This window comes from Atta cephalotes (assembly GCF_000143395.1).
Source record: "Atta cephalotes unplaced genomic scaffold scaffold00011, whole genome shotgun sequence".
Taxonomy (NCBI): domain Eukaryota; kingdom Metazoa; phylum Arthropoda; class Insecta; order Hymenoptera; family Formicidae; genus Atta; species Atta cephalotes.
In genome coordinates, this window is record NW_012130075.1 from 793,145 (window position 1) to 810,631 (window position 17,487).

The 17,487-nt window shown below is 31.7% G+C and overlaps 1 protein-coding gene across 1 annotated transcript in view; it reads left to right on the forward strand.

Moving 5' to 3' along the window:
• The window catches only part of LOC105627932, a 42,097-nt gene that overhangs the window by 465 nt on the left and 24,145 nt on the right, over positions 1-17,487 (forward strand). The window contains exons 2-5 of the mRNA XM_012209203.1: positions 1,089-1,322; positions 7,909-8,258; positions 9,600-9,875; positions 14,982-15,303. Of these exons, the coding sequence (XP_012064593.1) occupies positions 1,089-1,322; positions 7,909-8,258; positions 9,600-9,875; positions 14,982-15,303 (1,182 nt within the window). The remainder of the gene's footprint in view (positions 1-1,088; positions 1,323-7,908; positions 8,259-9,599; positions 9,876-14,981; positions 15,304-17,487) is intronic.

The following is a 17,487-nucleotide window of genomic DNA, read 5'->3' on the forward strand; positions in this document are numbered from 1 at the left end:
AATTATATAATTAATTTAAATTTAGTTAAGTAAATTTAATTATTTACGTTCGTCTTACGTTCGTTACGTACTATACTACATATAATAATATATATATATATATATATATATATATATATATATATATATATAAATTATCTATATATATTATATATATCATGTTTAAAAAAAAAACAACTTTCCAAAATTCTCTAAAAGTAATAAAATGAAAAGTATATATAGGATTGTGCAAGCTGTCGCAATTCGTTCGTCGCAAAATCAATTCTCCAGCAATTACGTGTCGCTTTATTGGATTTATGTCTTTAATGTTTACGATCGGACGAACAGGAAAAAATCGATCTATGTTTTGTCGCACAAATTAAATGTTATTCTATGCGTGTCAATGTAACCATGTGCCACTACGTGTAAGCTCATCTTTATTCAACGACGAGTCCAAATGCGAGAGAATTCTCATTAAACCCAGTGTATTCTCGCGTTTCGTGCTAATGTGGTCTTTGAACCGGTCTATTTTTTCAGAATAATCAAACGTATTTACATAAGCAGAATTCTAAAATGTTTTTCGTTACAATCGCTGCATAATCAATTATTCAATTATATGTATTTAAGCAAAAAAAATTAAATAGTTTCAAAAAGATAAATGATATTTAACAGCCGCGTCGATGCACAAAAAGAACAATTTTGCTAAAATATCTATAATTTTGTTGAATCATCAAAATAATTATGTAGGAAAATTATGTATGATGAACAATGTTGAACGCAAAAAATTTTGACATTCTAGCAATCAGCTTAAATGTTTTATTGTAATTATTTTGAGTCTAATGAAAAATTATTTTCAGACTTGTACCTCGCTAAATTTTTAGATTTATATTTCAGCAAAACTATCCTTCTATGTATTAATAGTCAATTCATTTATTTGACACTCACATATTAGTATCTTCTCTAATAAAGAAGGCCAGCGCGCGTTGCATAATTAATTCGCGACATTATGCGCACAGTGTATCGATTCCGGTCCATTAATAAGCGGCATACTCGATGCATGTACACGTATTACGAGCGTTAATCGAGCCGAACATACATCCTGTTTGTAGGGCGTGCAAGCCTTTCCGACCAACGTGACACTGCAGCGATTCCTGGAATTGCATATCGAAATCACGGGAGAATTGCCGGACCCGACCAGCGGTCAGACCATGGAACGCTGTGGCGTTTGCTCTGAGAAGAGTTACTGTCAACTGTGCGTGCATTGCGAGAAGAAATGCTGTCCCGAATGCAAAGATGCGCACATGGATATTCTGAGACGCGAAATTACCCGCATCAATTCTCAGGTACAATGATATATATTTTCTGCAAATTTAGAAAATTCAGGAAAATTGAAAAAATGGATCGATGTAGCTGAAACTACGATTTAAAAAATAAATCTGAAATTAAAAGTAATGAGAAGATATTAGAAAAATAAGGGATATTAGTCAGTTATTTCAATAAATTAATTACTTATTAATGTGCTCTATAAATGTCTTAGAATGAAATTTCATTGAAAAAGAGTAAAAATTGTCATTCTTTTCAAGAAATAAAATATTTTCACTCTTCTCCAAAAATTGCTCCAGTAAGATTTTATTTCAAGAAATTTAGAAAGTGTCAGAAATATCGGTGTGCCGATATCGAATCAATATTAAAATTGTAATCTTGAAAAAAAAAAACGATGAATTTTGATATTTTTTTTTATCATTGTCATCTACAAGCGATAACCATTGTCAATCAATTTTCCCGTTTTAAGACAAATTCTACCACAAGAAATTTTGTCGATCGCAGAAACTAATTTAACCGGTTCTATAACTAATTTTCTCTTCGGTTCGTTGGTAGACGTTGTAATGTATTTAGGAAAGCGGAAACTGTTGTGTTATGGTATCCGGTATCGGGGTGTACTTTAAATTCGTTACGTCGTGCCCTTCGGCGTCCCAACGGAAAATTTATTGCCGCGCAACTTCGCGCATTGTAATTAAGCGTGTATACGATAGGGACGAACGTTATAACAAGATTGCGACCTAGATTTTTCGTTTTTTATTAAGGGCATGCAATATGAAGACGTTAGTTGAATTCAATAACGTATAACAAATAAATACAACGAAATAGAATCATTATTTAAATAAAAAGATCTCAAGCTTACGATCTAGATTTATGTCATTTAACTTTTATATTACAAATATTTAACCCTCCGAAACTGATATCAAATATAACACAGTTACTGACTCTAAACCCATTGGGATCCATTTATTTTATGTTGACTAAAACCATTTAATTAGTTGACACCATTTAATTAATTTCAAAAAATCAAAATTAAATAATTTATACAAAAAAGAATGAATGGTAAGTTTATTTTAATAACGATAATTCAAATTTATAAATGTAACTTAAAAAATATTATTGATTGAGAAATCTCAATTTCTCGAGTTATATCTTCAAAAGTTATATAAGTATTATTATTTGTATCTGGAGCTTTGTATAGTATTCGAGAAATGCACTTATCCAAAACTTATGGTAGAAAATTTAAGTGAAATAAAATAGAAGTGATGTATTCTTTTTCGAGATAACGATTCAACTGAGAAAAAGAAGCTATAATTCTTACGTGCCGAAATTTATTGTTCGATGATTCCGCATCAAGAACTTTGCAAGGCAAATTGTATGTATTGAGGGATGACGTTCGAAGATTGTGCGAATTTGCCGTTTGTCTCCAGGAGAACCCCGATGAATCACGTCTATTTCAAGTAACGGAAGAAACTTCGAAGCGATCTTTGAGACAATCCAGAGATACTGAGATTGTGCTTCGACAAGCTGGATATTGCGCATGTAAAGCGCACAGATTTCTGAACATATTTCTATGTTCAAAGTTGCTAACATGGTTCTGTCGAATCTGTCAGATCATCCTCTGTGTCATGGAAATTACGCGTGTGTGCCTGAAATATGGTCTGCTCTTCCTGTTCAAATTCCCCGAGAATTTGATGCTGATCGCCATTTATATTTCATTGTTTCATGATTATTCAGAAGCGCGGACATGAATCGATAAAATGAACTGGATAACAGGAAAATTCATTATTATAGAAAAATGCTTAATTTTGCGTTTTTTTTTTAATTACAAATTAAAGTTCTTGTTTACTCATCACTACTATTTCAGACCGTGACGTCAATGGCGAGGAAATATACTATAAAGATTATCTTGCAAAAAATTATCTGATATCAAATATCTAAAATAGAATAGTAGTGAATCAACAGGAACTTTAAAATGTATGCATCTTTCTTAACCAAATTTTAATTGTAAAATTTCGCTGCTAAAAGCATTTGAGCATTATGAATAAACTGCATTTATAAAATGTTATAATTATATTTTTTCTAAAGAAAGATGATTGGCTACAATAATTGATAATAAGGATGCGTAGATGAAAGGTAGCGCAAAAAGGACGCCTGATATACTTTTTAATTACTTAATTTATTTACTGTGCAACAGAAAAATTTTGTACTCTCTTTATATATGCAGACGTTTATATTTCATTTCTACGGCTCGTTGTACATTTTCCATGATTTAATTAGTTACACTGAGAAAAAATTTGGTGACATAAATTGAAAATCCGATAGATTTAATCAGTTTGTTTGTTGAAAAATGAACAGATCAAAACTTTTCTAAAAAAATATCAAATGAGTATAATTAACTTTTTTCTGTTAACTATCAGAATCAGAATTTCTTTGTAAGATTACTAAATTTATTTAATTAAATAAATATAACTTTTTAATAAAAAAACTTTTTATTAAAATAAGAAATTCTAGTGAATATAACAAGGAATTTTATAAATCCAACTGAATTTTTCTTTTCTTTTATTAGTTAGTGAATTGAGCGCTAAGTTATTATTAAGTTATTCCTTAAGTTTTCAAATATTTTATAAGTTATTCAGTTCAATCATGAAAATTCTGTTTGATTTTACTAAAAGCTTTCTATTATATATATATCTATTGATATAATCAAATTATTTTTTTAGTGTAATGAAACATTCTAGCGCCAAATCTTTTCAAAAGACGATATCGATAGGAGTTTGGAGCACAGTAGGATGAATTCTGCTGCTGGCTTTAATTAGTTAACAACCGGACTTCCATGTCGCGAGGCTTTCAGCCGCACAGTTAATTTTGTAATGCGCCGAATCTCATTATTGCATAGACACACGATTGCACTTGGGAATTTACGTGGCAAAATATCTATCTATTGTTTGAACCGCATGAAACATCTATATTTAATTAATTTTTATTATATTTGATTTAACAAATATCACGGAATATCACGAAAATGTAAACGCCATGCTTTGTGCACATAAAAAGCGATAGAGAATAATTATTTCCAAAGGCAGCCTGAGAGAAAAAAACGAGTTGAACCATTTATTTCGCGAAACAACGTGAAAAATAATCCCCCTTTAAAAAGCTCGTTTTATTTATTTTAATAGCACTCGATTTAATCAATTTGGAAAGGACTCATGCAATGTTCCATTTACGGTATAACACTTCGTAAAAATTGTATTTATCGCTCAATACATCGAAAGAATGATATTTTGGAGAATTTTATTTTATATAAAAAGCACGCGAAAGGGGGGTATATCATGTCTATATCGTCTATCGTGTGTAATTTGAACCATTAATGCAATTTTTATCCTGTACTCCGGAAAATTTCATTCATTATTGCATTGCGCGAGTACAACAAATATCTTTGTACACGTGTTCAATTGTGCACGCTCCGACGCGTGCACAATATACCTTCTGAAAACTTTGATTTATTTATCTTAATTGTTCGCAATTTGACCAATTTATACAATTTCAGCACCGCACGACGGACTATAAAAATTTCACACGAAAATAGCATCCCTCGGCGTTTTGAGACGAACGTGTAAAAGCCAAGTCTTGTCGAACGATGAAATAAACGTGATGAAGCACGGTAAAATCACCGATGCAACTCGACCTCGCCACGGTATAAGAAATTATGATGCTAATGCACCGAGATACTCTCCGCGAATGCATTCACGTCTCTTGCACTTTTCTCTATCTCCTAGCAGAATAATAGGATGGCTTTCCCACGATTTTCCGGATTTATTCCGTAAACCGGGCACGATTTTGTTCCCGTCGTCGTACAGAAAAGAAATATCCTAACGATATACAATTTATGTACATGGTTTCTCTCTCATAAAAGTATATTATAAAAATATTCAGATCACATGGTAACTCTTGTAATATTTTGCTTCATTTTCCTCAATAATTATCGACAATTTTTTTATTTGTCGGATTTGTCATTCATTGGTCATGCAATTTAATATAACATTTATTTTCTGAAATACATCGATGAGAGAGTTTCCTCATTAATTTTTATTTCTTTTAGCGATATATTATAGTTTGCGTTTCCAATTTATAGATATTTGCGGTTGCATCGGTAGTTGCATACGAAATAAATCTACCGGTCCAAATTGATGATAATGACGATAGCTATGAATTTCGAGTCTTTCCATACCAATTGAATGAAATTACGGACGTATCTCAAATTTCTCGATCGCCGCGCATCGTATAATTGTAATCTGTTCTCTATGTTGCATACCGAAACAGTTAATGAATCGATCGAAAAGAGTAACGGAAGATTCATTTCATGCATACATTGAAAAAAATGTTGGTCATTTTTAGTCCAACGAATGATCGTTAATCAATGTCCAACTTAATGTCGTTAATTCATTAATATAATCCTCTCTGGATTCATTTATGTAATTATATATTCATTCTTGCGCTGAATTCTAGTAATAGTTTTATAACCTAAATCATTATGAGAATTCATTGAATTTCAATTTTCATTATTTTTTTATAATTCAATGAATATTTTATTAGTATTTATATAATTTTGATTTAGTATAGCTATAAAATTAAAGTATTTTTCTTATTGAATGCACACCGTGTAATTATTAATTTTTAAACTGAAATAGAAATTATAGTTTTTGTGAAAAACATAAATTCTCTTGTGAATAAAATAATTACAAATATTTTCTTTTTTTTTCTCGTATATACCATGATGTTATCAGCAAAAGTTTTTCCTATATTCTATTATGTAATAATTCACTCAAAATTTTGTTATGCATTACCGTACAATAGATTATTGTAGATATTCCGAACCCCATATTCAAGCTATGCGGTTTCTTTTATTTACATTATCTATTTCCCGTCTACATGCCAATATCTGTATTGTGCAAAATTGTAACCAATATTCCGGTCTGCATTTTTCAATTCAGATTCCGCCAAAGCCCACGCATATATTTTCGCCGTATTAAAGTTTCTTGCACATCTCCACTTCCTTTTTCTTCTTCGATAAGCTCTTACCAATCGCTGAATACGCTTGCTCAATTTTAAACATGAGATACATTATCTAGAATACAATAACTTTTCCAGCTTTTTTTCAATATTATTTATTACTACATTTACTGTAAGATACATACAACGAATTATAGAATGTAGCTAAATAAATTGCAGATATCTATAAAATTATTTTGGACAAATAATTAATAACAAATAAAAAATCTAGCCTGTAATGAATAATGTTATAATAATGAATAATGAATTATTAATCAAGTTTAACACATGTATAAATTAGAAAAAAATAATAGTTAATAATACAAATTAATTAAGATTGAAAAGTTATATAAATATTATAGCTGAAAGAATAATAATATTGTAAATTAATGTTGGCGTTTCGACTGTACTAACAATAAGTTTTCCTCAGCATGAACAATTAATCAGACAGGAAAGTCAAGACAAAATAATAAAATAAATTAAAATATAGATTAAAATTATTTTAATCTATTTTGATTTATTTTATGTTAATTTATTAATTTATTATTCATTTTTAATAAATATGATAATAAATATATATTTTTAATCTTCTTAGTTCGTATTATTGATTACTATATTTTTCCTTAAAAGAAACTACATTTTGCTATTTCCCTTATTTATAACGACAACAATCATGAATTATTTAATATTGATTTTATATCTTGAAGATATAAAATCATATTTTATATGAATATTGATATTTTCTATGAATATTTCCATGAATAAGTTTTAGATCATAATTTTTGCAAAAAATTCTGATCTACATTTAAGAAAATTTTATTAATTTAGGTCAGCGTTGACTCGTGTCAATACGTATATGTAGCTGATATATAAATAGCATATGACATATGAACCAATTACATTTATATGTGCCTATAAAAATGTAATACTCTTGCGTAGATACATCGTAAAGCATATAACGTAAAACTGCGAATCCCTTTTAGAGCTTTGCGCTAAGATATTTGTATGTCCAGACTGTTTATTATTTCAGCTAGGTCCGCTTCGTTCATTTAGGCCTCCACATATGTATCTAGGCCATGCAGTTGCAGCATAACTATAATGAAGCCTAAATAAATATAATCATTAGTACGTTTGCCCCAAAAGCACAAAAATTTTAGTTTATTTAAAGCAAGCTTTCATATATGATTCCAAAAATATTAGGAATAAAAATAGAATGTTTATTGAAAGCAAACTTTATATGATTCCAAAAATATTATATATAGGAATAAATACAGGATATTTAGAATATGTAAATGGTGTCATATAATGCATTATTTTCGCGCTATTATTCCGTTCAAATACTTACTTTTTTCATATCACAAACTTCTAAATGAATTTGTATAAATAACGCGTTAAATTTACATTAATAATAATAGCAATAATTGGATGTATTTATCCACGCCCACTTACCATTTGCATAATCGATATCACAATTGCGATGACGCAGCGCGCTTAAGCTAAACGCAGATTTGCATTTCCGGCTTGTCAAATCCGCATATTCCGATTGTATGTTCTCAGGTGCGCAGAGGATTGCACAGGCTGCAGGACGCGCTGGCCCTGGTGGAAAAAAACACATTGGGCCTGCAGACAAACTGCGCTTCGGTCGCCGAGGAAGTGGACGAGATTTATCGGAGGCTGAGCAAGGCTTTGAAAGACCGTACGGAACATCTGCGTAACGAGGTCGATCGATACCTCGGCACCGAGCTCAGAGGTCTGATTCAGCTCAAAGAGAATCTCGAATTGGAAATCGCGAATATCCAAAGTAACTGCGATCTGGCGGAGGCACACATAAATGAAAACGTGCCATGGGATGACGCCGAGCTCCTGGACACAAAGGAGCTCTTCCTGCGTACGGTGGAATTTATCAGGTTTGTCGCCGCGTAATCTCCCTTTTCTTTTCGGCACCCGCTCGTTAAACCCTACGCGGTCCTGTAGTCTTGTTACGATTTATTATCGGCTATCTATTTTGCGGCCTCCTTTTTTTGTAGCTCCGACCAGAAAGAAATCGTTAAATGAACGGTTTCCTATCTCCCGCGAGCTATTTTATTTCAATTTCGGATCCCGTAGTGATGCTTCACCTCGATTCTATTTTGATTTAATAGCACCCACGTTATTTCGTAAAATTATCACAACTGTTCCTTTTCTAACAGGATTGTTTATCATACCATATTTAAACTAAAAATTATATTTACGTTGTTTATTATTGAGCAAAAAATATTTATTATTTATAATAAAATATGATATTTCCTATCTCTCTATAAAATGCAATCGTTCAAAAAATTGATAACCATTTCAGACATACGAAAATATAATAAATAAACATAAATCGCTAGGACAACAGCGATACTCTCCAATAAAAAAAAAAATCGATCGTAATTTGAATGCTGTCGAAATGAATATGCCGATATTGGCAGCTGCCATATGAATTCTGAGCCGAGATTTGTGATAATAACATTGCAAGTATAATATAGCAGAAATTCAACGTTGGCTAATGTAATTAACGTTCAACATTACCGCGAACACCATTATGAAATATGTAACACGCGCAAAATCTGCTATAAATCACAGACGCAAAACGCGCCACATAACAAAATTATACGTTCATTAACTCAAGTACAATAATTGTGTTAAGTAAGTGACAAAACATCGAATGGCGCATATTTTAATTGCGGAAAATCGCTGTACGTAAAATCGCGCGATCGCATTTTTAACTTCGATAAAATAATACGTTTCGTTAATAAACATTGTCGAATTATAATGAATTTTAAAAGTTCGCGGACTTCTATTGTAGAAGTCTCATGCTAAACCAAGATGTAAAAATGTCCAGCAAAGTTGTGCAATTCTTTCGAATGTATTAGTTAAATGGAATCGCGCCATGTTGAAAGTTTAATTCAAATAAATGCGCCCGGCATTGTGCTTAGCAATGTAGTTTTTTTAATTATTTTTATTTCTATCAAACGATATTATAAAACTGAAAATACGCAAAGTAAATTAAAATTAATCATACCTTATCGCGCTTGATAAAAAAAGTTTTTCACTCATAATATAATATAATATGAAATGATAAAAAGATGAATACTTCTATCATAATTTCTTTCGACTTCACACAGTACAATCTGCAACATAATTATTATCGATTTTGCAAAACTTAATTTGTAGCGGTCCGTCATATTTCTCAGCAAATGAAGATGGACGATTGTTCTTCGCAGGAACTTCGAATATGAGGCGGGGGATTACAACCGACGAGTCCGCTTCGTGATGGCGCACGATCCGAATCAGCTTGTCCTTCACGTGGCGGGTTACGGTGAATTGAACATTAAACCGGAAAGCGGGAGCGGCGGATTGCTGGGTAGCTCCAGCAGTTTAGCCCCACCGGTGGGTTCGCCTGGTCTTATGAGAAGCAAGAGTGATCACCGTCTCGCCTCGCAATACAGACAGCAAGAAGAGGAACGACTGGCCAGAAATCGATATGTTCCCGAATACGAGTAACTATCACTACTTCTTACGTCTCTCTTCTCGAGAGTGCTCGAATATCCGAGTATTATTTCCCGATATTACTAGCGGTGCGAAAAATCAATTGTTTTCGTATCGCTATTCTAAACATCATGAGCCCATCTAAACATCGTCGTTTACAAGCACGAATTAAATCTTATCTATCGTTGCCGTATTCTATTTCTTTCTAATATTGATTTACAGAAAAATGTTGTGATAGCTTATTTATTTTCTATATAGAATACTTGCTGCAAAAGACTATTACATTTCTTTATATTGCAACCATGACATCTCAGCTTATAAAATAGAAAAATAAAGAGAAATTTTTCCGAAAGTAATATCATACATACATATACTTCGTAGAGTTTGAGGAATATGGAATACCGATTAAGGAGGATAAAAATCGCGTTGGGTAGGAGATAGAACTTTTTAAAAAAAAAAAACTGTCTATATGTTTCGACTTTTCGACTCGTACCAGTGTAAGTAGATTATAAAAATAAATGTCCAGACACAGGGAAACCATTTCTTCCGCTATTTATTAGTGAGATCAATTTGTCTCGGAGCCGATTTAAAACTGCAAGACGGTCAATGGAGACAAGAAATGTCCTTGGATCGTTGGACGACCCGAGATCGAGTCATTCCTTGATTTATAGCACCGAGATTCAGTCTGTTTTCGAAACGATAAATCAGCCGTCGTGAAAATTCGCAATTTTATTTACGGAACGAGGACGTGTCGCGCTAATACATCTGTAAGATGACCATGAACAATTTGCTCGTACAATCGTGGCCGATATATTTCTTCGAGAATCGAACCGTGGGGTAAAAGCGTTCCAAGCACACACGCGTCATTTTATTGTTTATTACTACGAAGGTGTAACAGATTGAACCGATAATACCATGGCTTTTTGTTGCGAGGCGTTAGATAATGGAACGTATTAATATTCTACTCGCGCAACAGCAGAAACGACGCAGGAATGCCATCGGCGCGCAACAATGATTGGTACGTGCCTAGCAAGTCTGGGAGGGGTGTATATTTACGGTACGATTAGACTAATCAGATTAAAATCGAATATCTTTAATCAGATCCTTTTAATCGGATACTTTTTGAGTTATTATAATTTTGAATATATTAACTCGGATTTAATTTTACTAGCAATCGTTACTGCATTCTTCATAGTATTAATTATTTTCTAAATTACAATTTCCACATCTTTTTTTACACACAACTTATTAAATAATATAAGTGCGACTATTAATTTTAATTGAAACAGTCGTGATATAGGGAAAAATAGTACATTTTAATTAATATACGTTCCAATATTTGATAAAAGGTACATTTGACAGAAAATAATTTCAATCGACAGTCAGATTTCCCAAATATATTTATTAATATTTACATCTGAAAAAGGCTTGAATTAAAATAACCACAAAACTCTTTTAATATACTAAATTTGAAAATATTACAATAATATAGCTCGTAATATGCAAAGCAATATGTAAAAAATAAACAATCAAATTTAGAATGTTGTAAAGATGTTGTAACAGAACCATGTTAATAAGGATTCTCGTATTAATAAATTAATTGACATTTCATGTTCTAAATTTGTTAGTCTTATTTTTACATATAAGTTTATACAACGTCACAAAAATTTCCTGCAACAGACTTTATCGTATTTTGAAGCATGTCGAAGAAAAGTGCACTTTCTGCAAATACCTCGCATGTTTATTCTGGCGTAAGTTATAAATACACTTGGTTTTGGCATTTTCTCATTTCCTTCATCTCTCTTTCTCTCTCTCTTTTTTCTTTCTTTCTCTTTCTTTCTCCTTCTATTCCGATTCAAAGGAACCGCTTAAAAAACGTCTTTAACTTGGAATAGACGTGTCGGGTTTAATTGCTGTCTGTTTCATACAATGTCGGTCGTTAGAACATCTCGTGAGGCCGTTTTATTAAGCGGCCTCGTCAAAATGTAAATTAAATGCTTCAGGTACGCGCGAGCACGTATTTTTTAGTAATTAACGCTCTCGCGCACTGGAAAGACCTGCTTTACATGCGGCAATCGCGGCTGTCCTGCCTCGTGCCGTCTGTATTCCGTTTGTTATATAATTACGCCAATCGTGATCGTTTTGCGCGATTATTAGAGAAAATACCATTATTTGCCGTGGTGAAGGTCTCATCAATTTGTCGATCGCGCGCGAACTAGATATCGCTCGAATTGTAAATGAATCTCGTGCGATGCATTTTCACTGTATGCGGAACGTACGCGCGTTGCGGTGTTTATTTTTGACACTTGCCTTGTGATATTCGAGTGAAAATTCCATTATTCGTACTTTTTTTTTCACAATACGTTCTGAAAAGCGCGCGTTTCAATCGCTCTCTTTTTGCGTCACGAAAAAACTGAAATATACAAACGACCATTATTGCCGTCGGAATTTCTGGCGTGTGTACTTTGCCAGCGTTTTGAAGCGTGACAACGCCTGATATCATATCATGGAAATGTAGCTAAATGGTTAAGTACTTAAAATCGATAATACCTGATGATACAAATATATAGTGCAAATGCAGATAGATGGATTAAACATTCAAAAGATTTTATATGAAACATATCCGTATATGTTTTATTTATACATATTTTTATACATACAATTGTAATAAATAATACTTATATACATTATTAAGAGATTATTTAATATCATATATTAAGTAAAATTATTATTATTTAAATTTATTTAGATCAAGATAATTTTGTAGTTATTTAATAATTTGATAACATTTATTTAAAAATTTATAAATTTAAAATGAAATGTCTTAACGTTTTTAATTAATAATTATATAATAAAATTAGAAAGTACTACTTTTATGAAAAACTTTATATTGTCTACATTTCCTCAGTATAATACTGTACTGTTGAAATAATTAATACTTTAAGAAGCAACCATTGTTTGCTGCTTCTTAAAGTATTAATTGTTTGAAGGATTCTTAAAACTCTCACTTAAAAATGCAAGACGTCAACTTTTTTAATAACTACAATCCTTGGTCTAAAAGCAGTCTCTCAAAACTCACATCTAATTATTTATCTTTGGCCATCCGCTATGGGCGGATTTTATTGCAATCCGTGAACAAGGTCATTTCTCGCAGAGGATTTTGTGGAACGCGATATTGCAATTCCTTCGACAAATTGCTGACGCTTTAAATGTAATTAAAACTGACACATATCCTGATTCTTTTAGCAATTTTTGAAAGATCATTATTGTATAGAGTGAGTACACATCCTATTTCGAGATCTATCTATTGATTTTTCGCTACGCGTACAGCTGCCACATAGTTATTCTTGTAAATTGATTAGTAAAGAACATTGTTTTTTTCACGTTTTCTTTTATTGAAAAAAAAAGAGAGAGAAAAAAAGCATATAGAATTTTTTAATTTTTATAAGCGCATGTAATGAATTAGATATTTTTTATTAAATAATTTTATTAAAGAATCAAACTTGTTATTTAATTTAAATTTTTCATTCAATTTTTTTTGTTAAATCTTTAGATACTTTTTAGTACTATAATATTATAATCTTTTAGAATTGATTTCAACGAACGAATCCAATTAAAATTTTGTTTTCAAATTACAATCCTTTAGTTTAAAAAATTTTCACATATACATATATTCTTTTGCTATTGGAATATTACGTATGGCACCGTCGCTGACTGCATTCTTTAATGTTTAAGAGATAAGAGCGAAAATTTGATAGCACCTATCAGCGAAGTTCAGGAGAATACCATGGAAGATGATATAGGAGTAGAAGATGGAGGTTCTCTAATATCATTTCGTCCTGTCATCGGCAATCCTCTCGAATCGAACAGAGATAATCTCACTATAAAGCAGATCGCGTTTCAGCCCAGGTAGGGCTTGTCATTGACCCCCACCCTTCCCTTGTCATAATTTCAAGTGACATATATCAGAGACATATGTTCTTGCGAGATCTATCCATGAAAATGATAAGTTATTATCCGTCTCCAGGGAGAAGGGAGTTTTTTTTTATATTCTCACACGATTCAAGTTGATACTCGTGTCTGACCTTTGACTGACTTGATCTACTTACACTGAATCCCATAATATCTAATATAAGATAGACATCTTAAAGCCTTTTCTTATATAATCTATATAACGTTAAATACGATTACGATATGTTTACAAAAACGATTAATATTGTTTACAAAAAATTTTCACGTTTGAAAACATATTCGCTAGCATATTAATATCGAGCAAGGTTTATTAAAGATTAATATGGGATAAATTGAAACACACACACACACACACACACACACACACACACACACACACACACACACACACACACACACACACACACACACACACACACACACACACACACACACACACACACACACACACACACACACATATATCAGGAAGATATATTTCATTTCAAATGTACTTCGATTTTTTATTACATAAGCAAAATTTTTAATCGGTCCTGCAAAAATTTTAAAAAGATAAAAAGAAATGAAACAATTTAGAAATAAATGAAAAAAACGAGTAAAAAGATTGAAGTAAAAATTATTTTAAAAATTGTGAAAATTATCTGAACTATATATTATGTGTGTTTACTCTCATTTTAAGTAGCGACATCATTACAAGCGGAGCAAATGATAAAATCATTTTTTAAAAAAATACAAACTTAAACTTAAAAAATTTACTACTTTATTTCTGAATTGTGTAACGGTATCTAATAGAAGACCTGTGCTGAGCACTGAAAGGTGTGTATCTCGACAAATTTATTTAGCTCATTACTTAATGTGCCACGAATTGAAAAAGGTTAAAAAATACTGTCTTAAAATTTTACTACAAATCATTAAAGATTAATTCTTAATTTAACAAGAAACACTTGTTTTTCGAACGATCAGTCAAAAAGCATCTAATTATAAAGCTACTTATTCCATAGTTTATTGATCCGCTTCCAATTCGTGAAAGTGAATTGCTAATAGTGTAAATAGAAATCACTGGTGATTTCTCCAAATCCAGAATCACTTTCTCGGCAACGGTCTTAATTAATTGACGTCGCAGTACGCGTGTGTATGTATGCCAGGTACGATGCCCCGGAGTATGAGGTACCCAGGAACAAGTCCAGGTATAGAAGTCGATTTATGCGGCATCGGGATGGTGACGATTCCGACGGTGACTCCAGATCAACGGTGAGATTCACGTCGGCGCCGCCGGAGTCGTCCAGCTTACGGGAACGCGTTCTGGACACAGAGGATGCCGCACGCGGTCCGTTGTCCGGTATATTTCGCTTGACAGACTCGCCACGAGTCATGAAGAAGCTGCAGGAGTGTGAGCGAGCTGGTAAGCGAAAGAAGGAGGAACCGGCTAGTCAGCCCATGCCGCAACCACAACCACCTAAGCCCCAGGTTAGAACAACAAGTTTCTGATAGCATAAGTATTAAGATCTTCAGAGCTAAAATGGGTCAAGATCGAAAATTCCAATTTAGTCGCGCTTTTGTATCTGAAAATTAATCTTGTGGAGGAGACTTTGCAGAAAATCCAATTTGTTTTAGCTCTGAACTAGCTTGTTTAAAATTATTTAGCAGATAATGTATAATACATTGCCCGTATAAAAAATATCTGCGGTAATTGCGAACAAAAGGAATTTTTAATATTTAAATAATACTAAATGCAGTGAAGAAGTTGTTGCCTAATTTTGATCAAAGTAATGATATCGTTTTTGCACGAATTGCATTTAATATGGTGATTCGTTAACAAGAGATTGAAAATAATACAATTGCTGTATTTTTGGTAAGTATATACATACATTCTACATATTTTTCTATATTTCTATGGTAAATAATTAATTATCTGTCAAATAAAAGTCAAGATTATTATTAATATTGCAAATATTTAAAATTATAGTGGGTTTTGTTGGGCAAGCTCAACCTGACGTTGAATATCTCGAAATAAAATATGACATTAAACATATAACGCGCATGTTCTCGAGTAAAAAATTGTTATACATGTCATAAATATATACAGCTTTCATTGCTAATAAAAATTCAAGGTGACAGCGTAATCCAGATACATTTACTATATGCATACGAAATACATTTTATGTTAGATATGAATGCTATATAAGGCCTCTCTCAACCCTTCGTATATAATCTTAGGTTGTTCAGTTCTTGTATTGGGATATCGATTTGCTTTCCTCCCATAAGCATCCATTGTTATGATAGGTTTCGCATTAAAAACGTGACTACCCCTAGCGCAGTGTCATTATTTTAGTAATGTGTACTCGAGCCGAAAAATCCCTGCAAAATTATAGCGATGTAGAGATAATACTGAAGAATATATGAGCGCAGCTATTGATAAAAGTTATACTGATACATTGTTTCGCGTTTTGTGAGAGCAATAATTTTATAAAAATTCGTATCAATAGATCCATATCAATCGATGTATAATCCTCAACGAACATCCGTATTTTTTTTATCGATGTAACACATGGTTACATTATTGACCTATTTGTTTTCCTCCCTCGACGTTCATGTTTTAAATGTTGATGCAGCACGGAGCTCAGTTGATTGAATCGAACAATCGAACAATCGTTCGGCATCTATATGCAAATCCTCTGGCCGGCATAATTTTTTTTACGCCAAAAAATGTACATCCTCTACAGAGAAGAGTATCAGTGAATTTAATCGCCGTTCTCTGCTTATCGATATATCGTATATCATCGTGTCGTATCAATATTTAAACGGCTAAACGTCAACGATACAGTTAATTTACGGCCATGAGTATGTTCAGTGAATGTTATTTAATCAGCCTTGCACATACTTTTAGAAAACACTCGGAAAAATACTGAGGTCTCTCTAATTTGACACACTGTAAAAAACACGCACACTGTAAAAAAATTACATGTAGAATTACAACATATGAATTCTAATTTTAGGACCTACTATTACAAATGTATATTTACACAAGTAAAGTTACAATTTTATTTATTTGTAAAATGTAACAACAAAAAATAAAATTTTTTTTTAATTAAATAATTCGCAAAAATTTAGAATCGAAGTTAAATTTATAGAAATATTTACATAATAATTCGCCAACGAATTATAATTTACATATAATTTTTGTTAAGTATACAAATGTAAAAATTTAATGTGATAATATTCTATTATATTATATTATATTTTTTAAACGTAAAACTTTGTACTTTTTAAAATTACAATAGCAATAGTATATTTCAAAACTATGAAATATACTATTGCTATTGTAATTTTCCGTTTTGTAAAAATTTCAATTTTAGATGTTTTCACTATAAATTGTATAATTTTTATATTCATGCAACTTTACATATTTTTTTTACAGTGCAGATATTAATAATACATGACATGAAAATCTAAAGTATGTTAACATCTCGTGAAACAAAAAAAAAACATTTAACGCGATAATTCTGCATTTTTTTCAATTTATATGTATAAGAGTAGAAAATTTGAAAAAAATATATAAATTATAATATAACAATTATATTGAAATAATCTCTTAAATTGAACGATTCTCTGATTTAGTTTATAAATTTTGATATTGAGCTAACAATGAAT